The sequence below is a fragment of the Moschus berezovskii genome, chromosome 16 (genome assembly GCF_049115385.1).
Source record: "Moschus berezovskii isolate FMDL1 chromosome 16, NW_MosBer_1.0, whole genome shotgun sequence".
NCBI lineage: Eukaryota > Metazoa > Chordata > Mammalia > Artiodactyla > Moschidae > Moschus > Moschus berezovskii.
Genome location: NC_142475.1, coordinates 17,622,259 through 17,646,350, shown reverse-complemented (window position 1 = coordinate 17,646,350; position 24,092 = coordinate 17,622,259). Strand labels below are relative to the sequence as shown.

The window sequence follows — 24,092 nt, the reverse complement described above, 5'->3', positions numbered from 1 at the left end:
ATGGCCTATCAGAAATAAATTAGAATTTAATATATAAAATTTAAGTTTAAAGGTGAGATTCTAAGGGGGCAAGAGGTCCAAAATTAGAGAAGCTTTCTTACTCTTAATATTTTGCATAATTTAATAGATTACCTTGAAATTCAGTAAAAATCTCTGTTACAGCTAGTATTTAAATTTTATTGCCAGTAACAAGAGAAGCCCTGAAAACTCCCCTAAATTTCTGGGCAAAAGTGTTTGATATTTACAAAAAGCCTCTTATGTATAGATGACTTGTTTTCTTTCAAAGAGAACCAGAAACTCTACACTTTTTAATTGAAAGGTCTATGTAGATAATTGATTGTATTTATGTGTAGTTGTAAGAAATAATACAGAGATATTCTCTATATCCTTTGAACAGTTTCCTCAATGGTATAATTTTACAAAGCTATAAAGCAGCATCACGACCAGGATATCAGTATTGATACAATCTTCTTGTTTAGATTTCCTTAGTTTTACTTGTACTCATTTTTGTGTGCGTATTTGGTTATATATTGTTATATCACCTGTAGGTTTGTGTATCCACCACCATAGTCAAAGTGTTGAACAATTCCATCACAAAAGGATCGCTCATATTAAAATATCTCACTTTTTAAATACATCCACCTTGCTTCTGCCCACTCCTTGCCTCCACCCCATTTCTAACTTCTGGCCACCACAGATCTGTTGTCCATTTCAAAAATTTTGTCATTTCAAAATGCTATATAAATGGAATCATAAGTATATAACTTTTTGAGACTGACTTTTTTGACTCAGCATAATACCCCAGAGATTGATCCAAGTTGTTAAGTATATGAACACTTTTGTTGTTGAATACTATCCCGTTATATATATGTATCGTAGATTGTTGAACCATCATCTGTTGAAGTCATCTGGGCTGTTTCCAGTTTGGAGCTATGACAAAGCTGCTGTAAACATTTGTGTATAGGCTTTTGTATAAATGTAACTTTTCACTTCTCTGGGATAAATACCTAAGAGTGCCCAGAATTTATTTAAGTCAGAAATTCTTAAAGTGCCAAAAATTTTAACTTAGAGAAGAGATATTAGTCACGAATCTGCTGTTCTCAGTCTTTTATCTGCAGCAAAAAAAATACACATTTCCTGATTGAGAATTGAGAAATTAATTGGTACCAAAGACTATTTCTGCCATGCATCTTAAAAACAAAAATATGAGAATTTATGCATAAATAAAAGATACTCACAAAATGTATGAATTGGCCTCTTAAGTATACAAAGAAGAAAAAACCCTAATACCACTACTGTTGAGATTTTTGGTGTATTTTTAGTCTTTTCTATGTGCATACAATGCTAATTTAATAGAATTTTTATAAAATTAGGAATAGGCTATATATACAGTTTGGTGTTCTTGTTAAAAGTTGAAAATTAAACTTTAACAATGTTTTTTAGCCATTTCTGTGTCTTTTGCGAACTGTTTATTTTTCCCCATTTTTATATTAATGGGAAGATAGTTTTAGATTTCATGAGTTTATGACTGTTAGCTCATGCATAAATATAAAACTTTTTCAAGAATAGCATTTAAATTGGATAATTTTTTTACTGAATGAATATCTCTTATTTTATATCACATTTTAAATCATTTTTCTTATTCTTTACAGGTATGCTGTGATAGCATTTGGATGTGCTAGCTGTCCAAAATTAACTTGTGGGCGAGAAGGCTGTGGAACAGAGTTTTGCTACCACTGTAAGCAGATTTGGCACCCCAATCAGACCTGTGATGCTGCTCGACAGGAGAGGGCTCAGAGTTTACGTCTGAGAACTATACGTTCTTCATCCATTAGTTATAGTCAAGAGTCTGGAGCAGCAGGTATTTACATCTAACTTCTTCTAGCAAAATATTTGACACATGTAGAACACCTGTTATTTTAATTCAAAAATGCAATAAATATTCAGTCCCTGGTCTTCTTTTGTGTTTTACGTGTTAGCATTTCTGTCCCAGAATCACTCATTTTTTTCTGTAGAAGAAAGTGGTATTGAGTTGGAAAGATTTTATTGTCCAAAAATAGAAAGGAAAAAAAGAAATGTCACAGATGATTTCTATGACTGATAGCTAAAGATGGTCCGAAACTGTTGTTTAAAATAAAAGTGTTTTATGCAAAGCTTAGCAATTATTTTAAATACTAATATTCCTTAGAGATTATTTTTTATTGTGCTAATATCACACAGTTACAGATTTTAAGTAGTATTTTTTGGATCCTTTTCATTTACATGTTTTACGAAATGCAGTTTTTATTTCTCAATATTACCAATTCCAGGATCAGGGATTCAAAGTCATACCTTGGTGGGGAGTACACTAAGAAAACTTTATGTCTTTGGCTAGAAATTTAAAGTTGCCTGGAAATCTATACATGAGCAAACATACATCATAAATCTCAAAAATTAGAAAAAGTCTATCGTACATTCATAGAATTTTCACTTTTTATTGGAACTTCATTTTTAGAAAAATATTTACTTTTTTCATTGATTATTAAAGGAAAAAACTTGGAAAATACAGAAATTTATTGAGAAAATTATATTCCTACCAGCAGCATATTAAGAGTCATGTACTTTATGCTACTAGAAAAAGAAGTCTTGCTCAATATTTAAAGTTGAATTTAAAATTAAAGAAACTTTAAATTCAACACTTGATATTTTATATAATGGACATGGATTTTCTTGCTTGTTCACTGATTCACTTGTTTTATTTCCTTTCTTGAAGATTTTAGGATAGAACTCCAAAAGTATTATTAATAATAATTTGTACGTATTGTTTCAGAAGCAATTCCGGGAAGAGCCAAATATACCTAAACTGTACTCTGTAGAATCAGCTAAAGCTATTCTGGCATGCCTTACTGTTTATAGCCTTTAGCTACTTATGTGTGTGCTCAGTTGCTCAGTCATGTCTGACTCTTTGCAACCTCATGTCCAGGCTCCTCTGTCCATGCAATTTCCCAGGCAAGAAATTCCCACTGGAGTAGGTTGCCAGTTCCTTCTCCAGGGGATCTTCCCAAGCCAGGGATTGAACCCACATTTCCTGTTTCTCCTGCATTAAAGGCAGATTCTTTTCCATTGCGTGACTGGGGAATATCTACATTTTATTTAAGTGGAGATGGTTAAAAAAGCTGTAGAACTTGAAGTGCTGCTCATTGAAGACAGCTATGGGGGAGGGACAAAGACAAGCCTTGTATGGTTTCCAGTTTGCCTAGAGCTGCCTTTGGTTCTCATTTCTTTCTTTTTTATTATTTTGCTATTCTTTGTTCTCATTGTTTTGCTGCTGTTTGAAAAATGTTTACAGCTTGAAAATTTAATGTAAAATTGTTCCTTTTCTTGAAAGGGGGGGAAAAAGTGCTTTATATACTGAAAATAGCAGGCTAAAGCTATCAGTTAACAAACTATACACATTAAGATTTTTTGGCAATGCTATATAGTTGATTATCTACTATAAATTGTTATTTTTAGACAAGTTTTATATACTAAACATGTCTATTTTCCTAATAGCTGATGATATAAAACCATGTCCACGATGTGCTGCTTATATAATAAAGATGAATGATGGGAGCTGTAATCACATGACATGTGCTGTCTGTGGTTGTGAGTTTTGTTGGTTGTGTATGAAAGAAATCTCAGATTTACATTATCTCAGGTAAGCTTATAGAAGGGGCTACTTACATCTAAATATAATTTTATATTGTAAGACAAAAGGACTTTTTTTTTGGAAAAAGCATTATCCTTAGTATTACTTAAAGAGATCTATCTATTTTATTCTAGCTACTTAAATTTAACAGGAAGCCAATTATTATGCCAGTCATTTGAGATTAATAACTAGTCAAAAAGAGGAAACGGAAATTTTTTCTTTTTTTTGTTTGGCTTTGTGTTTTGTTTTGTTTTGGCCATGCCACACAGCTTGTGGAATCTAGTTCCCCGACCAGGAATTGAACCTGGGTCAGTGAATTCACCAAGTCCTAACCATTGGACCTCCAGGAAATTCCTGGCTGTGTTTCTGTTAAACTGGAAAGTCAGCATTTAATATTAATTATGCTAGGTCACAAATATTTCCATTTGCTTTTCTCATATATAAATTTCCTCATTTAGGTCACAGAGTGAGTTTATGATATATTCAGATAATTTTGTGTCTTAAAACAGGGATAAAATAAGCATATTTTGCATTAATTTACTCTTCAAAGACAAACCTAAGGTTTTGAGGCTAACGGAAGACAAGGAATGAATGTTTAACCTGAATCCCAGCTTTAGTATCCTTTTAGTATAATTTATGGTGGTTCTTACCTTGATTTTTTAGCTTTTAGTAAACCCAGAATTCAAAGAAAGGGGAAAAACCCCTCATTGCTAAATTTGAGAATTTTTATAGTCATTGCTGAATGTACTGTAGTCAATTGTTACTGTGATGTTTTGCAGCAGTTACTTTACATTGTCATTTTTTCCTTTAGTCCATCAGGATGTACTTTCTGGGGGAAGAAACCCTGGAGCCGAAAGAAGAAAATATTGTGGCAACTGGGCACACTTGTTGGTGCTCCCGTAGGAATTGCCTTAATAGCTGGCATTGCTATCCCTGCCATGATCATTGGCATTCCTGTGTATGTGGGCCGGAAGGTAAAATGCTTGACTCCTTGTTAATTTATCTCATTTTTAATCTTTGATTTAAGACTGATGGTTTTGCTTTGTGTTTGTTTTGTTTTTTTGTTTGTTTTTAAAGACAGGTCATTTTTAGCATCTTAAATATAAAATAATTACTATTTTTTCATAAGATAATACATTTTCAGTGTTTGGCAAGCTTGTATGTCTGCATGAAAAGTAGACTTACTTGAAAATTATCTGAATCTGGACACTTCAGCACATTTGCATTTTAACTTTCCATGTAAAATTTTAAAGGATACACATCTGACATTTTTCTCATGCGTGTGTCCTTGTACACTCAGGTCTATGAAATTAATAGATAAATAATCTATGCCTTCAAGGCAAAAGAATAATCAGTTCCTGAGTTATTTCCACCTTCAAAGTTTTTTTTCTTACTGCTATTAGTAAATATGCAGTTTGGTAGATTACAATCATTTTGTGAAAGTCTGAATGCCCAGTATTTGCCACTGTCCTGAGTGATGAATTATACTTCATTAGCTAAGCAAATGCTTTTTTATTGAAAGCTTAAAGGGATGATTTATGAAGTGGTTAAGAAGTCTGCTGGTAGAATCTCAGAATTGAAAACTAACTTCAGAAATTATCTAATCCCAACCCTGCACCAAGCAGAACAAAGTAACAGGAATTTTTAAAAAGGGAACTAACATTTGTTGAGTTTTAACTGTGTGGTAGATGTTTTATATTCTTTGACTCATTTTGACCTCAATTTATGTTCGAATATTAAAGTTTTGAAAAATTTATGTGTTTTATCTTAAGTTACACAGGAAGAAGCAGAGCTAGGATTTAAACCCAGATGCCCAAATTCTTTATGTAAGATCCCTGATAAATTTCAACCTAGCCATTTGGGCACTTCAGTAGTGGGGAAACCAACAGCCCATTGTGCTGTCAGGGAGCTGTACTGAAAATTCTTATGTTGAGTCAGAATCTATTTTCCTTTAAATTGTTTCATTTGATTCTAGTTCTGACTTTTGGAACAAAACTCAAGACAAGGCTGATCCTATTTCATAGAACAACCACACTTTTTTTTTTTTTGTAATGTTCAACATCCTTTTATAGTCAGAAATAATAGTACATGTTATTTTTTAATTAGCTTGAAACTGAGGCCAAACAGAGATATTTATGGGCCAACTGTTTATTTCAGAAGGTTTTAAGTAATTAAACATAATTGTTAAAGTCCTAAACACAATAACAGATTTTAACTTTTCATAGAGTTGTCCAAAGCAAGGTTTTGCTAAAAACAAAACTATTCAGATACTTCAAAGTAGAAGGGGAAGAGAGACTGTTGTACTGTGGATACCTACAAATAATTTATAGAGGAGAGATTATTTACCTCATTGTTCAGTCTCAGGTGCAGTAACAAGTCTCCTCTTTTCAAATGTGTCCTCAAATGGTTGCAAGTTGATGCATTAGTTTTCCATTGAAGTCATGTTCTCTGTGGTGTTTAGGGATACAAACCAGCCCAGGAAAACCTATATAATTGATAAAGTACTTAAAAGTGAGCTTTTTTTTTTTTTTACAATAACAAATAGAAAATGTGACACAAAATAGTAAAACAGAAAAAATTGAGCCAGAAGTTAGTAGGATGATATGATCACTGTAATTGAACATTAGTGCTTGAGGATGCAGAATTTTCTGGAAGACTCAGCTGCCTGCTTTTGCAAGTCTGTTCCACCAGTTTTTAGCTTTGGCTTTTTTCTGCTTCAGTGCTAAGTTTTCTAGGAATGGGAGTGGCAAGGAATACTGAAGAATAATGAAAGATGCCTTGGGAAACTTTGCCATCTCTGCCTGTATGGACTGTTTGGGAAGTGTAGAGGCCCATTCCTTGAAACAGTCCGTTCTGGAAAACAGGATTCTGACTAGAATATAGAAAATTTCCTTGTTCATGCCTGCTTTGCCCGTCTCCCCACCCCAGCCTTCTCACTGTTTAAAACATCCCACAAGATTCATTGTACTTTACAGCCTTCAAAATAACCACATGATAATGATAGATTATGTTATTTTGCTTCATCTGTGATATTGTTTTTAAGTCAGGTATTTTACTTTAGAGACTACCTGTACACTTTTGAGGCTGTTTTGAATCTGTCTTGAAACAAGGGGGAATGTACTTTTTTAGTTTTAGCCCTTGGAAATCATAAGAACAAAGATACTGAGCTATTTCCTAAAGTTCATATATCTCACAAGCAGCTTCCATGGTGATATTAAGTTCTGTTTATTAGTAACACCTATGCTTTGTAGAGATGCCAAGTAGATCGGACTGCTGTCCTGTGGCAGGATTATTTGTTCTTGTTGTCTCTCTGTACCCCTTATTTTGAGCTATAAATAAGAGTCCAGGATTCTGAGTCATTTGATAATACTTTTCTTCATAAAAAGGAATCTGAGAAAAAATTCATTCTTTTTAGTGATGTTTACTTATTAGTACTGCTTTTTAAGGTCAGGTTTTTTTCTTTTTTCCAAAGACTGTGTAAACCTCTTCCAGGAACCAGTTTTTACTTAGGGATGCTTATTTAGAAGACTGTGGAATGATACATTTGTTAGAAGTAATCCTATTGGTCAAATATCCAGCTCCTAACTATGTTGAAAATAATGTTCTTAATGTTGTCTTTGTTCAAAACATGATTTATCCTGTTCCTGAATAAGATTATAAGGACTACTTTTACTCAAGACTGTTTAAAAATAAACACAAAGTAAAATCTATTAAATCACTGTTTTGTGTAAACAAATTATTAATAAAGAGCGAATGATAAGAATATGATTTAAGAACAATAATATATTGACCTTGAATTTGGATACTTAACTATGAAGTTATAAGATAAATCACTACACTTCCAGCAAATGTAGGTCTATTTTATTTAAATATGTAATATGGTTTTTCTTTAATCATCATCCCCATTTTTATTTTTAATTCAAGATTCACAATCGATATGAAGGCAAGGATGTTTCAAAGCACAAACGGAATTTGGCCATAGCAGGTGGTGTAACATTGTCCGTAATCGTGTCTCCCGTTGTAGCTGCAGTAACTGTAGGTAAGAAATACTTTAAAATAGTTATTACCTCACCTTTTATAGAATTAAAATTTTGTGGAAGAATTTTGAAAACCAGAGTATCTTATTGTTAAAGATAAGAGAGTTACTTTTATTTATTTAGGGACAGTAAGCTGAGCCTATAGAAAGCTTCTCATTTAGTAACCAAATTGGTTAAAAGTAATATAAACTTAAGAGGCTAGCCTTAGGGATAGTTTGTAAGTTACTAATGGTTCCCCACCAAGAGAAAGTTTAGAGCCCTGGCACATGAAAGATTATATATATATGACCTCATGTCACCTGATAGGCTAGAAGCTTTGAATCTGCTTTCATCCTTTAATAGTTGGGTAAGTCCACTTTGGTCAAGAGTTACAGAACCCTAACACTTTTCTCCTGTACACTTTCTCTTGAAAAACTTTCTAAAATGTGTGTTTCTATGATTTATTTTTTGGTTTGTAATGACCAATTTAATTCCTCTTTAGGTATTGGTGTTCCTATTATGTTAGCTTATGTCTATGGTGTTGTTCCAATTTCTCTCTGTCGAAGTGGAGGTTGTGGAGTCTCAGCAGGCAATGGAAAAGGAGTCAGAATTGAGTTTGATGATGAAAATGATATAAATGTTGGTGGAACAAATACAGCTGTAGGTAAGTCCTTTCAGCAAAGGAAGAAGATTTACTTACTAGTGGTAATAGTGTAAGTGGGAGGCTGTAGGTAACATGCTTTGCTCTCTTTCTAGTCCTAATAGTATTCACCCGGAAGTATATCAGAGAAGAGCTGCTGAGGAAAGATTCATGGATGAAAGGTGGTGGAATGGTTCTGGGTGCCTGTAACCTTCAACGGAAATCTAGTATCTTAGAAAGTCTAGACTTTTAATCTTTAATTTTGTGTAAAGCATTACAAATCAGTAATAAAAGGATAGAGAACTGCAGTTCATGAAAGAAGAAATGCAGATACCCAATGAGTAGAAAATACCTTCAACCTAATGTTATTCAAAGAAACAGGCATTATTTTTTTTAAATGGATCATATAAAGGCCATCGTAGACTACCAGTAGGAGTATAAGTTACACTTTTTAAAGTGTGGAAGTTTTTCTTAAAGAAATTCCAACAGTTCCTATTAAAGAAGTTGTTTCATGGAAGTACAGGCATACCTTGAAGGTGTTATACATTCTAATCCAGACCACTGCAATAAAGCAAACAGCACAGTAAAGCAAGACATGAATTTTAGGGTTTCCCACTGCATATAGAAGTTTGTTTATACTATACTATAGTCTATTAAATGTGCAATAGCATTATGTCTAAAAATAAGTGTATATATCTTAATTTAAATATATTTCATTGCTAAAAAAATTTTAGTCATCATGTGAGCCTTCAGCAAGTCATAATCTTTTTGAACATGGAGGGTCCTGCCTTGATGTTGATGGTCGCTGACTAATCAGGGTGGTGATTGCTGAAGATTGGGGTAGCTGAGACAATTTCTTAAAATAAGACAACAATAAACTTTGTAGCAATTGACTCTTCCTCTTCTCTTCCCAAATGATTTCACATGCAGTGCAGTTTGACAGCATTTTACCCACAGTAAAACTTCTTTCAGAGTTGGAGTCAATCCTCTCAAATCCTGCCACTGCTTCATCAGCTAAGTTTATGTAATATTCTACATCCTTTGTTGTCATTTCAGCAGTCTTCATAGCATCTTCACCATGAGTAGATTCCATCTCAGGAAACCACTTTCTTTGCTTATCCAGAGGAAGCAACTACTCATTTGTAAAAGTTTTATCATGAGATTGCAGCAGTTCAGTCACCTTCAGGCCCCACTTCTAGTTCTCTTGCAATTTCCACCACATCTGCAGTTACTTTCTCCATTTAAGTCTAACCGCTCAGAGTCATCCACAAGGGTTGGAATCAACTTTTTTGTTATTTCTTTACAATTCCAATTAATGTTGATATTTTGACCACTTTCCACGAATTGTGAAAGTTCCTAATGGCATCTGGAATGGAGCATCCTTTCCAGAAGGCTTTCAGTTTACTTTGTTCAGATTCATCAGAGGAATCGTTGTTTCTGATGAATGGCATATATAGCCTTAGAGAATGTATTTCTTAAATCATAAAGTCTTAAAAGTTGAAATGAACCCTTGATCCATGAGCTGCAGAATGGATGTTGAGTTGGCAGGCATGAAAACATTAATCTTGTCCTACATCTCCATCAGAGCTTTGGGTCACCAGATGCATTGCCAGTGAGCTAGTAATATTTTGAAAGGAATCCTTTTTTTTCTGAACAGTAGGACTCAGTAGTGGGCTTAAAGTATTCAATAAGTTACATTGTAAATAGATGTGCTGTCATGCAGGCTTTGTTGTTCCATTTATAAAGCAGGAGCAGAGCAGATTTAGCCTAATTCCTAAGGGCCCTAGGATTTTTGGAATGGTAGATGAGCACTGACTAGCTTCAACTTCAAGTCACCAGCTGCATTAGGCCCTAATAAGAGAGTCAGCCTGTCCTGTGACGCTTTGAAGCCAGGCATTGACTTCTCTCTAGATATGAGAGTCCTAGATAGCATCTTCTTGCAATAGGAGATGTTTCCTCTATATTAAAAATCTATTATTTAGTATAGCCACCTTCTTTAAGTATCTTAGCTAAATCTTCTGGATAACTTGTTGCAGCTTCTACATCAGAACTTTCTCCTTCACCTTGCACTTTTACGTTACAGAGACAGCTTCTTTCCTTAAACTTCATGAACCAACACAGCTCACTTCAGACTTTTCTTCTGCAGCTTCTTCACCTCAGTCTTTGTAGAATTAAAGGCAGGGCCTTGCTTTGGGTTAGGCTTTGGCTTATGGGAATGTGGTGGCTGGTATGATCTTCTATCCGAACTACTACAACTTCCTCCATGTCGGCGATTAGGCTGTGTTGCTTTCTTATCATTCATGTGTTCACTGGAGTAGGACTTTTAATTTCCTTCAAGACTGTTTCCTTTGTGATCACAGCTTAACTAAATGGCACAGGAGGCCTAGCCTTTCAGCCTGCTGTGACGTTCGAAGAACGTTCCTCACTAAGTTTAATCACTTCTAACTTTTGATTTAAAGTAAGAGATGTGCAGTTCTTTTCACTTAAAAACTTAGGGGCCATGGTAGGGTTTTTAATTGGCCTAATTTCAATATTGTTGTGTCTTAGGGAATAGAGAGGCCAAAGAGAAGGGAGAGAGAAGGGGGAACAGCCCATCGTCAGTGGAGCTGTCAGAATACACACACGTTTATCAGTTGTTAGTATTTATATGTCATATATGGGCACGGTCATGGCACCCCAGAACAGTGACAGTAGTAACATCAGAGATCATTGATCACTGATCACCGTAACAAATACAATAATAATGAAAAAGTTTGAAATGTGACACAGACACACCAGGTGAGCAAATGATGTTGGGAAAATGGCGCTGATAGACTTGCTCACAGCAGGGTTGCCACATACCTTTTACTTTTCGGCTTCCCTGGTGGCTCAGACAGTGAAGCGTCTGCCTACAGTTCAGGAGACCAGGGTTCAGTCCCTGGGTTGGGAAGATCCCCTGGAGAAGGAAATGGCAACCCACTCCAGTATTCTTGCCTGGAAAATCCCATGGAGGGAGGAACCTGGTAGGCTGCAGTCCATGGGGTCACAAAGTGTCTGACACATCTGAGCAACTTCGCTTTCTTTATTTTACTTGTAATTATACATATACATATATATACACACACACACATATATATATATCTTTGAAGTGCAGTAAGCTGAGGTTTATCTGTAATCAGGCATGTGTGCAAAGATAGTGTTCTATTTCCTACCTCCCATTTTCTCTTGGACTCACTCCAATTAGATTTTGGTTCCTACCAGTCCAAAATTTCCTCTCTACCACTCCACCAAAGCAGAGTCACCAGGCATCTCCATGTAGCAAATATAGTGGTCAGTTCTTGATTTTCATCTTACTATGACAGTATACTTGACATGGTAGAGCATGCCCTCCTTCTTAAAACATTTTCTCTACTTGTCTTCTCATGTCTTGCAGCCACTTCTCAGTCTTGTTTGCTGATTCATTTTCCTCTCCTAACCTCTGAATTGTGGAGTTTCCCAGGGCTCATTCTCAGATTTCTTTATCTATAATCACTCCCTGGGTAATGTCTATTAAATAATATATATAGACAGAGACTCTTAAATTTATATCTAGGCTAGAACTGCCCTCTGAACTTCAGTTTGTACATGTAACTCTTCTCTTTAATCTGCACTTGAATGTCTTAACAAGAATTGTAAGCTTGACTTCTCTATAACCAAACCGTTCACTCTAAAACTTGTTGGCCTCTCAGTCATCCTTACCTCATTAAGTAGTCTCTTTATTCTTGCTATAGCTGTGCTAAAACCTTTAGTTAAGATTACGCTCCTCTTTCCATCAGCATATTCTGCTTGTCCCTTCAATGTTTAGCCATAATTCAACCATTTCTCACCATCTCTGTTCGACTAGTACAAACTACTCTCTTCTTGCCTGTGATAGTAGTAGCCTCTTACGTGATCCATTAGTTAGATCTAACTTATGTTCAGAATTCTCTCAGTGCTTCTGACTGTACCAGGGGTGAGGGAATGGACTCCACAGCCCCTACCATGTCCCATAAGTCCACCTGTGGTCCTTCCTGAGCTACATCTTTGAACTCTTCCCTTATCATTCCATTTTATACCTCCTGTCCTTGATGCTGAGATGCCAAACATACTTCCACCTCTAGGCTTTTAAACTTGAAGTTTCCTCTGCCTGGATTACTCTTCCCCCAGATAATTTCATGGCTCACTCCTTCACTTCCTTTCCAGAGAGGGCTTCTCTCATTACACTATATAAAACAGCAAACAGGCAAGCAGGCTTACACACACAGACGCATGCACTCCTCATCACTCTGTCTGCCTTTTACTCACTCTCTTTATTCTGATTTATTTTTTCTCATAGCATTTGTCACCATATAATTGTATTTATCGCTCTCCCCAATTGGAGCATAAACCTTTTGAGGGCAAGATGTTTGTCCCTCTGATTCACTGTGTCCCAGCACTTAGAAACAGAGTTGGGTTATGTAATAGGAGCTCAAATATTAGAGCAAGTAAGTAAATTCTCCAGTATATAGCATGTGAAAAAGTACTGAAAGATTGGAATATAATGGTATCAGACCTCATAATAACTTACAATCGGAGCTGTGGAATATATTCAGAAGTCAACTTTTGACCCATTCTTACTGACCTCAAGACACCCTTACTGAAAACCATCACATAATTTTCCTTCAAAGTCAGCTAAATTTTTCAACGATTAGGTTCTTTACAGAATTCTTAAATCTTCTAGATTTTCTTCTAAAGTGCAGTCATACTTCATTTTATTGCACTTTGTAGCTCATTACGTATTTTTACAAATTGAAGAAAGTTTGTGGCAACCCTGACTTGTCAGATTATGGTTAGCATTTTTTAGCCATAAAGAAATTTTTAAATCAATGGTATATGCAATTTTTAGACATAATGCTGTTGCACAGTTGACTATAGTATAGTATAAACATAACTTTTATATGCACTGCTGCTGCTGCTGCTAAGTCGCTTCAGTCGTGTCCAACTCTGTGCAACCCCACAGACGGCAGCCCACCAGGTTCTGCCGTCCCTGGGATTCTCCTGGCAAGAACACTGGAGTGGGTTGCCATTTCCTTCTCCAATGCATGAAAGTGAAAAGTGGAAGTGAAATCGCTCAGTCGTGTCCGACTCTTAGCGACCCCATGGACTGCGCCCGTGGGATTTTCCAGGCAAGAGTACTAGAGTGGGTTGCCATTGCCTTCTAGGAGGACCAAAACTTCATGATTCACTTTATTGTGATATTTGCTTTATTACCATGGTCTGGAACCAAACCCACAGTTCCTCCAAGATATGCCTGTAGTGACCATTTAGAACTGAGGCCCAGTCCTTAATCCAGCTTCGCTCTGTGAGGTTTCCCTTTACTGTTATCCCATTTATATGTCCCTGACTCCAGACATCTTTTCTATTCCTGTGTATGTTTTACACTTCATATGAAAATGAATCCTATCTGAAAATCAGGACAGACTCTTAAGGAGAGGGAAATTAATAATCACACTAATTTCTTTGAAATATTTGCATTTAGACACAACTTCAGTAGCAGAAGCAAGACACAACCCCAGCATAGGGGAGGGAAGTGTTGGTGGTTTGACTGGCAGTTTGAGTGCAAGCGGGAGCCACATGGATCGAATAGGAGCCATCCGGGACAACCTGAGTGAGACGGCCAGCACCATGGCACTCGCTGGAGCCAGTATCACAGGGAGTCTGTCAGGAAGTGCCATGGTAAACTGTTTCAACAGGTAAGAAAACTGTGCATTGTTTTGTTTTGCTTTAATTGTAAACTAATTAGATGAGAATTTTGAACACAAAGCATGATGATTACATATGATCCGACTGTGTCAGGGTTGAAAACAAGGTTTCAAGTAAGTTTTAAGGTTTCAGAAAATGAAATTTAGTGGTAAACAGTGAATGAGGAGATCTGATGAGGTAAAAACCAAATCTTAGGGATAACATTGTTCCATTTTTTTGTTCACTGCACTTGTCAGATTTTATGAGTCAGTGCTGGAGTTCACTTCTCTGGTGAACACTGTAAAGGCAGTGATTACCTGTACTTACATCTATCTGGAGGTAGCCACAGCTGGATGTTTGGAAATGAGATACTGGCTGAAGCCTGAGGGGACAAGTGGTGTCAGGATGTCGGGAATGCATGGGCTGAGGCCATGAGAGTCTGCCTGGGCCCTTTTCTGTATTAACGGTTATTTAATTCTCATAAAGTCTTTTACCAAAAGCTATGTAGATAAGTAGGATAAGTTAAGCATTTTTATCTTCTCTTGTTTCCTCTTTAATTCACTTGTATTAGCTTTAGGGGATTTTTAAATGTAGGGGAAAATACATGAATTAAAATATAAATCAGTTATTTTTAGGTAGTGTGCTTTTAAACACAAACTCTTAAGTTATAGTGGTATATATTCTTATTTTTTTAAAGAGTCAGGTGTTAAATTTAGAACCATTTTTAATATACAGATGCCCAGAATATTTTGATGCATCGATCTTAGAATGGCTTTCAGTGTATTCAGATTTGGCGTTTTGCACTGAAGTAGGGGAAGCAGAGTGCCACACCCTAAGTGAGGATAATGGAGCATGTTTAAGTTAAAATCCCTTCTATTCTATTTGTGTTACTCTGTAACTGCCTGACTTGGCCGACAGCTCATTTTCCCATTTTATTCGGATGACTGGTACTATTCAGTGTACTGCAGTAGAATTTGAGTAATCAAATAAAAGGAAACTGAAAAAAATAATGTTTATAGTTGTCTCTAAATTAGCTTCTTGTTACTCAATTATTTGAAGATAAGCATTCTCATAGTAGTGCTGATATTATGTATAATTTTTGTCTTTTTCTGATACCCTTCTCTTTAAGGTTGGAAGTACAAGCAGATGTACAGAAAGAACGGTACAGTCTAAGTGGAGAGTCTGGCACAGTCAGCTTGGGGACAGTTAGTGATAATGCCAGCACCAAGGCAATGGCAGGATCCATTCTGAATTCCTATATCCCACTGGACAAGTAAGGAAAAAGTTGTTGTAAAGTCAAAAGTATTCTTAGATTAATTTGTATCCCTATCATTAAGCAGAATTATGGTAAATAATTGTTATCTCTTCTGTTAGGTTCTCTGAAAGATGAAAGTGGTGAGAGATGTCCAGAACAGGCAGATCCATAGAGACAGAAAGGAGATTAGTGGTTGCTCGGGCTTGAGGGGAGGGGAGAATGGGAACTGGCTGCTAATGGTACAGGGCTTCTTTGGAGGACAATGAAAATGTTCAAGTTCGATCGTGGTGATGATTGGACAACTGTGAATACACTACAAGCCACTGAATTGTGTACTTTAAACAGGTGAATTTATGATATGCAAATTCTCTCTCATTACAACTGTTCTGGAAAAAAAATGGAGAAGGTAGCATAGTACCTGGAACAGTGTATGTAAGAAGTGAGCATAGTTGCTTTTGATTTTTTCATTTTCCCCTAATTGAAGCATTGTTATAAAGACAATTCTCTTATTTCAAGCAGCTTTTTTCCATTAGTAGAATGTATCCTGTATTAATTTGTTCTGATGCATTTATCCTGTCTTTAACATTTCACCCAGAAACCCTCCCCCTTTGATACATTTGTATTTAATTAAAAAAAAAAAAGAGGAAGTCAGAAATTTATATTTGTTTCATTTATGTTCCAGAGAAGGCAACAGTATGGAGGTTCAAGTAGATATTGAATCAAAGCCATCCAAGTTCAGGCACAACAGTGGAAGCAGCAGTGTGGAGGATGGCAGTGCCACCCGAAGCCATCCTGGGGGTTCGTCCGGTGGCTTGCCCGAAGGTAAATCCAGCGCCACCAAGTGGTCCAAAGAAGCAACGGCAGGAAAGAAATCAAAAAGTGGTAAATTGAGGAAAAAGAGTAACATGAAGATAAACGAGACCCGAGAGGACATGGATGCACAGTTGTTAGAACAACAAAGCACGAACTCGAGTGAATTTGAGGCTCCATCCCTCAGTGACAGTATGCCGTCCGTAGCAGATTCCCACTCTAGTCACTTTTCTGAATTTAGTTGTTCTGACCTAGAAAGCATGAAAACTTCTTGTAGTCATGGTTCCACTGATTATCACGCCCGCTTTGCTACTGTTAACATTCTTCCTGAGGTAGAAAATGACCGACTGGAAAATTCCCCCCATCAGTGTAGCATTTCTGTGCTTACCCAAACTGCTTCATGTTCAGAAGTTCCACAGTTGAATCATATTGCAGAAGAACATAGTAACGGTGGAATAAAACCCAGTGTTGATTTATATTTTGGCAGTGCACTAAAAGAAACAAATAACAACCACACACACCAGACAATGGAATTAAAAGTTGCAATTCAGACTGATATATAGACCTATAAATGCTGCAAAGTAATTACCACTTGAAAAACCTTGTTTGGATCTGGTTGAACTACAGATGACTGTTTTAAATTTCAAGGTGCCACCAAAGGCCGGGTTACATAATCATAATGCAGATATGTTTTCTATGTTCAGCAAAGCATTGTGTTTCATGTGGATCTTAATTACCAAACTATGAAATGAAAGCTTTAAAAGTGCATTATCGTAAGGACAATAATTCTTAAGAGAATTATGTTTTGTGTGTTTGCCACAAATCAGTGCTTGAAGCACATACTTGTGTATTTAGATAGAAATTTGGCTTAATTTATAATCAATATAAAGTACTAATGCAGTTCTACAGCATTCTTATGAAGAGAACTTGAGGCTTAGGGATAAGTGGTTAGTGACATTTTATTGAAACCACTAAGGGATACTGTTCAAAGAACCTTGCAGGTTATTTTCAGTATATGATATTCTTTGTAACATTTCTGTTCATAACTGGGCATAAATTTCATTTCTTCTTCATATGCAATGTGGATATATACAGCTTAAGGCAGCCCATTTGCTACCATGTGGATACTTAGACACCTTGAGCAAGATTGTGGCAGTTTTGCACAACTTTGAAATAGAAATATGTGGTACTCTATTTAGCTTGTATATTGTTGCCATCTTAGAAGACAAGTGTAAAAGTAGGTAATTAAGTATACTGACAGCACCAAATAAGATATACAAAGCTGCAAAATAAAATTCCATTAGTTTATAAGTATTACAAAAAGTCACCTTTCCCAAAGGGGAACTTTGCACCCCATTGATCCTTGGTGCCTTGGGAATAGACTGGATTTTAAGGGCCTACATGTTTGAGAGTTTGGCTGTATTGTTTTCCATAATGTCCTCCTTAGTCACCTTGGATTATGTAGAAAAATACAGGATAGAGAAACATCAATATAATTATAGTAACAATGCTGAAAAAGTATTAGCCTACCAAAGACACACTCAGGCTTTAGTGAATAACTTTACATAATAACCTCAGTTTTTAGCACATACCTTCTCCAATCATGAAATCAAAGCATGGCACAGAGTTTGTACCAAGTACTAAGGAGGGGTCCGTGTATGGCTGGCTTTATTTTCCTTTGCTTTTGTTTATGGAACATGTTCAACTGACATAAACAAAAGTTGGCCAAAATATTGCCTATACTGTTAACTTCCAGTATAATTCACTTAAATAAAACAGGCTCACCTCAGTGATTAGCAGTTAAAATATTCCATCTTATATGTTTCTATTAAGTATTACCATTATGGTGCTACTAAGCATTTTCTTTTGATAAAAGGAAAAATGCCATGGGCTGCAGTCTTCTTTCATCACTTTTCTCACCAGGCCCATTAATATGCTTATAACACTAGTGCCAGTTATTTTATTTGATAATGCTTATTATGGTATTTGTATATTTGTCTGCATTCCAATTTTGTTCAATAGTGAGTGTGTAAACTGCATACATGAAATAAATGTAAATACTAATGTATCACTGCTGTATGGTTTGTGCACAGGCGTTTTTATAAGAACAGGAACATTCATTTGCTGTGGTAAATTCATAAATATTGCAAGCCACTGAGAGGCTTCTACATTCTAGTCTCAGCCCAGAGGGCGGCATCTGCTGAAATTCTCAACAAACAGTGTTTGAAAGTATCCTTTCTTCATGTCAAAGACCTGCCTTTTTCAGAAAGAAGCTGCTTTCTTCATCCACAGAATTTCATTTTTTTTAAGTAGATTGGTTGGAAAGTAAGTAGATCTGTTACTAAATTATGAAGAGAAAAGCATTATAAATCCTCATCTGAAAAGTAAAAAGATCTTAACTTTAAGAGATCCTACTCTGGCAACATTAGGTTATGAAACTACAGTCAGTTAATTCCAGCTAATAATTATAGTGAAACACTTTGTATTCTTATAACCTCTATAAAATCGATGGTTTTTCTGTTTTTCTGTTACATAGTTAATACGTCATGAAAGTAATATGTATGAATATGTTGACTGCCTTCTTGACATTTCATAAAAGACTAAAGATTAAATGGAAAGCTAAATGATCTTAGGAGGAATACAGCAAAAGTGGTGCTGCGTCGGGAGGCCTGTGTGTGCAGCTCACCACGTTCCCTCTCCTAGTTGTACCCAACCAGTACCATCTCAGTCTCACTTTAAAAATGGTCTAAACCTTTCAATTGACTTCAGAAGTTCCTTCAAACTTGGGTTAATTAAGGACCAAATCAGATTCCTCTGGAGCTCAACCTTGGGCTACCATCAGTTCAGTTCAGTTCAGTCGCTCAGTCATGTCCGACTCTTTAGCATGAGAGAATACTCCAGAATTAAGACAGGCCTTAACTCATCACCTCCAGTATTCTTGCCTGGAGAATTCCATGGACAGAGGAACCTGGTGGGCTACAGTCAATGGGGTCATAAAGAGTCAGACACGATTGAGTGACTAACACTTTCACTTTTTCACTTAATTCATCAGAATCTTTTAAAGACCTTTTATACTCACTTTCTTTAAGGCCTGTGGGGAAAATGACATCGTAGTGAGAGAATACACTGATTATGATCATATACCCTACTGGTCATTGTATGTGCTACCAGTTTACTTGAATTCTCTTACATGTACAAATTAGCTTTTTATATTAACACAGTTCATTCTTTTGCTAGAAATTAGGTTAATTTATAAATACGAAAGATTTTCCATAGCATATTCTCTAGTTAAATATAAATTTTGGAAAGGTTCCTCATGATGATGGAGAAGAAAGACTCTCTGGGCTCACCTCCTCCCACACTTACACCACAATTACAACTATTTACAGAGTAACTATCTATGGAAACCACCTAAAGACTAGCAGAAGAGTCTCTACAGCTAAAGATATAAAGAAGGAGCCACAACAAGATGCCTAGGAGGGGGAGAGACTGGTATAGTCTGGACTCACGCCCCCAAGTCCTTGACCCCAAATGGGAAGAATATCACACATGCAGAGGTCTCCCCAAAGAGTGAGGGGGGCTCTGAGCCCATGCTGGGCTCCTAGTCCGGGAGTTCTGCACTGGAAAGATGACCCCCCAGGACATCTGCTCAAGGATTTAAAAACAGGCTAAAAAACTGAACTTACCTTTCTGAACAACTGGACTTAACCTTTGAGAGCTGGGGGGTGGGGTGGGACGGGGTGCTCCTACAGGGCACATGCAAAATCTCAACATGCTCCAAGTCCTAGAGCAGAGTGAGAAATTCTGAAGGAGCCCAGGTCAAACCCACTCGCTTTTGCACAGTGAATGAAATCATCTACCATGTGAAAAGGCAGCCTGCTGCTGCTGCTGCTGCTAAGTCACTTTAGTCGTGTCCGACTCTGTGTGACGCCATAGACGGCAGCCCACCAGGCTCCCCTGTCCCTGGGATTCTCCAGGCAAGAACACTGGAGTGGGTTGCCATTTCCTTCTCCAGTGTGAAAGTGAAAAGTGAAAGTGAAGTCGCTCAGTCATGTCTGACTCATAGTGGCCCCGTGGACTGCAGCCTACCAGGCTCCTCCGTCCATGGGATTTTCTAGGCAAGAGTACTGGAGTGGCTTGCCATTGCCTTCTCCGGAAAAGGCAGCCTACCGAATATCAAATATCAAATCAAATTTCTTACCAATATAAAAAAAATTTCATCTAAAAGATTGGCAAAGTACCTGAATGAACATTATTCCAGAAAGACATACAGATGGCCAAAAAGCACGTGAAAAAATACTCAATATCACTAATAATTAAGGAAATGCAAATTTAAAACACACAGAGATAACACCTCACACCTATCAGAATGGCTGTTATCAAACAAGTAAGTATTGGCAAGGATGTGGATAAAAGGGAAACCTCCTGTATTGTTGGTGAGAATATAAATTGGTAGAATCATAATGGAAAACTGTATGGAGGCCCCTCAAAAAATTGGAAATGAAATTACCAAATGATCCAGCAATTCCATTTCTGGATATTTTTCTGAAGAAACCAAAAACACGTTTCAGATGTATGCACCCCTGTGTTCCTAGCAGCATTATTTACAATAGCCAAGATGGGGAAACAACCTAAGTGTCCATCAATAGGTAAATGGATAGAGAAGATGTGGTATGTGGATATGTGTCTGTGTATATTTGGGTATAGATACCTATATATGTGTGTGTGTGTGTGTGTGTGTATGGAATATTAGCCATAAAAATGAAATTGTGCCATTTGCAACAACTTGATATACAGAGTATTGTGCTAAATGAAATAAGTCAAAGACAAATACGATCTCATTTGTATGTGAAAACTAAGAAAACAGACTCATCAATACAGACAGCAAAAGGGTGGTTGCCAGATTTGGAAGAAGAAGGGTGTTTTGGGCAAAACAGGTGATGAGGATTAAGAGAGACAGACTTCCATTTGTAAAATAAACCCCAGAGATGTAATCTACATCATAAAGAATAGGGTCAATACTATTATAACAACTATGGAGAGATCGTTACTAGGTTCATCATAGTGATGATTTTGTAGTGTCTGTAAATGTCAAATCACTGTACACTACACCCGAAACATAAAATTGTATGTAGACTGTATTTTAATTAGAAAATAAAAAAACTTAAGATTACCAAAGGATAAGATATATGTTGAAAACCATCAGAGCTATTAATTGATACATAACATGAGCAAAATACCTAAACTCCTCTATCATCTTGCCAATTTTAGAGTCAGTTAAGATTCTCAAAGTTAAATTTTATATGGCTCTTTTAACGGACTTGTTTCATTTATTTCCCTCAATTAAGTGTAAAGCCATTATTTACATATTGGTTGTTTCTGGAAGCCCAAAATAGTATTCTAAATCTGGGGAGGGTTATAGTACTTTAGTAGCCATCATTTAGCAGATAAATAGTGAAGGGGAGTTTGCAGTTTATACATTTAGTTCAAATTGAGTCACTACATTTTCTATGCCAGTCAGAATGTTCCTTCAATTTATTTATTCATTCATTCAATGAAGAAAGTAAATCTGGTTATATAGCATTATAGCAAATAACCAGATTCTCTGATTTCAGCAAGCTTATAGTCAGGAGAGTGGCATAAATAATAAACATATGCATTAAAATATTGTCAGATAATGGATGTTATGAAAATACAGGGTTGGGGAAAAGTGACTGGAAGTTTTGGGTATGCCGTTTTATACAGGGCAAATTGGAAAGAAGTCTTATGTGACACTGGTGCAAGTATTTTTTTTAAAAGTGAGGGATAAACTGAAGACAGACCTATTGGATGAGCATTCTAGAAAGAAATCTTTCCCCAGGTGAGTTAATGGACAATTTAGACATCAGTGTTGGAATTTGTTTGGTATCTGGAAATATGTTAGCCACCTTGTTTTCCTTCGAGAGTGTCTTGACTGTTTTTAGCACTTTACATGTCCGTAAGCATTTTAGAATAAGCATGTTGCATTCCACCAGTTTTGTTTGGGATTGCACTGAATCTATAATTATCCCTCTAGAGATCTTTCACATCTTTTCTTAAATCTTATCCCCAGGTACTTAATTTTTTTAGATACCATTTTCTGTTTGTTTCAGTTCAGTCACTCAGTCATGTCCAACTCTTTGCGACCCCATGGACTGCAGCACGCCAGGCTTCCCTGTCCATCACCAACTCCCAGAGCCTACTCAAACTCATGTCCATCACGTCTGTGATGCCATCCAACCATGTCATCCTCTGTTGTCCCCTTCTCCTCCCGCCTTCAATCTTTCCCAGCATCAGGGTGTTTTCCAATGAGTCGGTTCTTCTCATCAGGTGGCCAGAGTATTGGAATTTCAACTTCAGCATCAGTCCTTCCAGTGAATATCCAGGACTGATTTCCTTTAGGATTGACTGGTTGGATCTCCTTGCAGTCTGTTTGTTAGCGTATAGAACCACAGCTTATTTTTATGTAATGATTTTGCGTCTTTTATCTCTAGAGTCTTTGAGATTTCTTTATACAGAATCATCATCTATGAATTTTTTTATTTGAAAAACACTTTTACAGTGCTTTAAAGTGTCAAACAGTTTCTATGTACTTCTAAAATATTCTTCCTTGCTCTTTGGAACAACCCTGTGAAGGAGATGCTCATTGTCCCCATTTTACAGATGAGGAAACTGAGATACAGAGTTATTAAATGCTTTGCCCAGAATTACATAGCTGGTAAGTGGCAGAACAAGGATTCAGATCTTTCTCTTTGATCATCACATCATATATTTCTCTTACTGGCCATCTCAAAGGGAACCCCTTCAATTCTTCAGCCATTATGATATTTATGTTTGTTCAATTTATAAATATAGATATCATTTATAAAATTTATTAAATTCTTACTTAACTCTTAGTTGCCAAGAGTTTTTACCTTGGGAAATACGTTATTGGCTGCTATTTTGGGGGGAGGGCCACCTATCATATAATCATGGTTTATTCCTTTAATGTTTTTAACATAGTGAATTTGACTCCAAATATTAAACTAACCTCCTGGGATAAACTTCAATATCAGAGTATGTAAGACTGAAATTATGTCTTCCGAGAATGTTTGGTAGAAATTACTATTAAACCTGACTGGACCTTCTGATTTGTTTTTCAGTACCATGGAGACCCTGTTTTTAGGGTTAGTAAGCTGTTCCTTTTCATTTATATATGAGTAGCATGGCATGGCATGTTCGTTCCTCTTTGAGAGTTTACTAATCCTGGAGCATGGAGATTAGCAGTTGTCTGGTGCCAATGTAGTCCTGATTTTATTGTTTTTCTTCCCACTTCTTGCCTAAGAATATTGGATCTCCTGTTTCTGCTGCCTTTTATCCTGCATGGAGAAGGTAAAACTTAGATATTTCACAACCCCATGTGTACCAGATGCCTCCAAATTCTGAATTCAGGATACTAAGAAAACAGAAACCTTTAAAAGAAAGAAACCCTCTCGAGGGTAAGAATCCTGTCTTTACTCTTCCCTATGTGTACTTAATAAGCACTCCCATCTATGAAGAGGGCATTGAGGCTGCTACAACAGGACAGAATAACAGTAAAGGCGTGGGAGTGTGGACCGAAGCCTCAGAGTTCATGAACCACTAGAATAAATTTTGAAACAAGACAGTGGCAGTCACTTTAAACAAGGTTAACCAAATAGGTTCATGGGGATCTCAAGGCAACAAAGGTCTGTATAGTCAAAGCTATGGTTTTTCCAGCAGTCTTGTCATGGATGTGAGAGCTGGGCCATCAAGAAGGCTGAGTGCCAAAGAACTGATGCTTTCAAATTGTGGTGCTGGAGAACACTCTTGAGAGTCCCTTGGACTGCAAGGAGATCAAACCAGTCAATGCTAAAGGAATTCAACCCTAAATACTCATTGGAAGTACTGATGCTGAAGCTGAAGCTCCAATACTTTGGCCACTTGATGAGAAGAGCGACTCGTTATGAA

The 24,092-nt window shown here is 36.6% G+C and overlaps 1 protein-coding gene across 2 annotated transcripts in view; it reads left to right on the top strand.

Moving 5' to 3' along the window:
• Nucleotides 1-23,020, top strand: part of RNF19A (ring finger protein 19A, RBR E3 ubiquitin protein ligase) — a 56,892-nt gene extending 33,872 nt beyond the window's left edge. For both annotated transcript variants that reach the window (XM_055431750.2, XM_055431751.2), the window contains exons 3-10: nt 1,653-1,861; nt 3,532-3,676; nt 4,479-4,641; nt 7,592-7,706; nt 8,186-8,347; nt 13,839-14,052; nt 15,171-15,314; nt 15,979-23,020. In XM_055431750.2, coding sequence (XP_055287725.1) covers nt 1,653-1,861; nt 3,532-3,676; nt 4,479-4,641; nt 7,592-7,706; nt 8,186-8,347; nt 13,839-14,052; nt 15,171-15,314; nt 15,979-16,669 — 1,843 coding nt within the window. In that variant the 3' untranslated portion in view covers nt 16,670-23,020. The remainder of the gene's footprint in view (nt 1-1,652; nt 1,862-3,531; nt 3,677-4,478; nt 4,642-7,591; nt 7,707-8,185; nt 8,348-13,838; nt 14,053-15,170; nt 15,315-15,978) is intronic.
• Nucleotides 23,021-24,092: the final 1,072 nt, after the last annotated feature.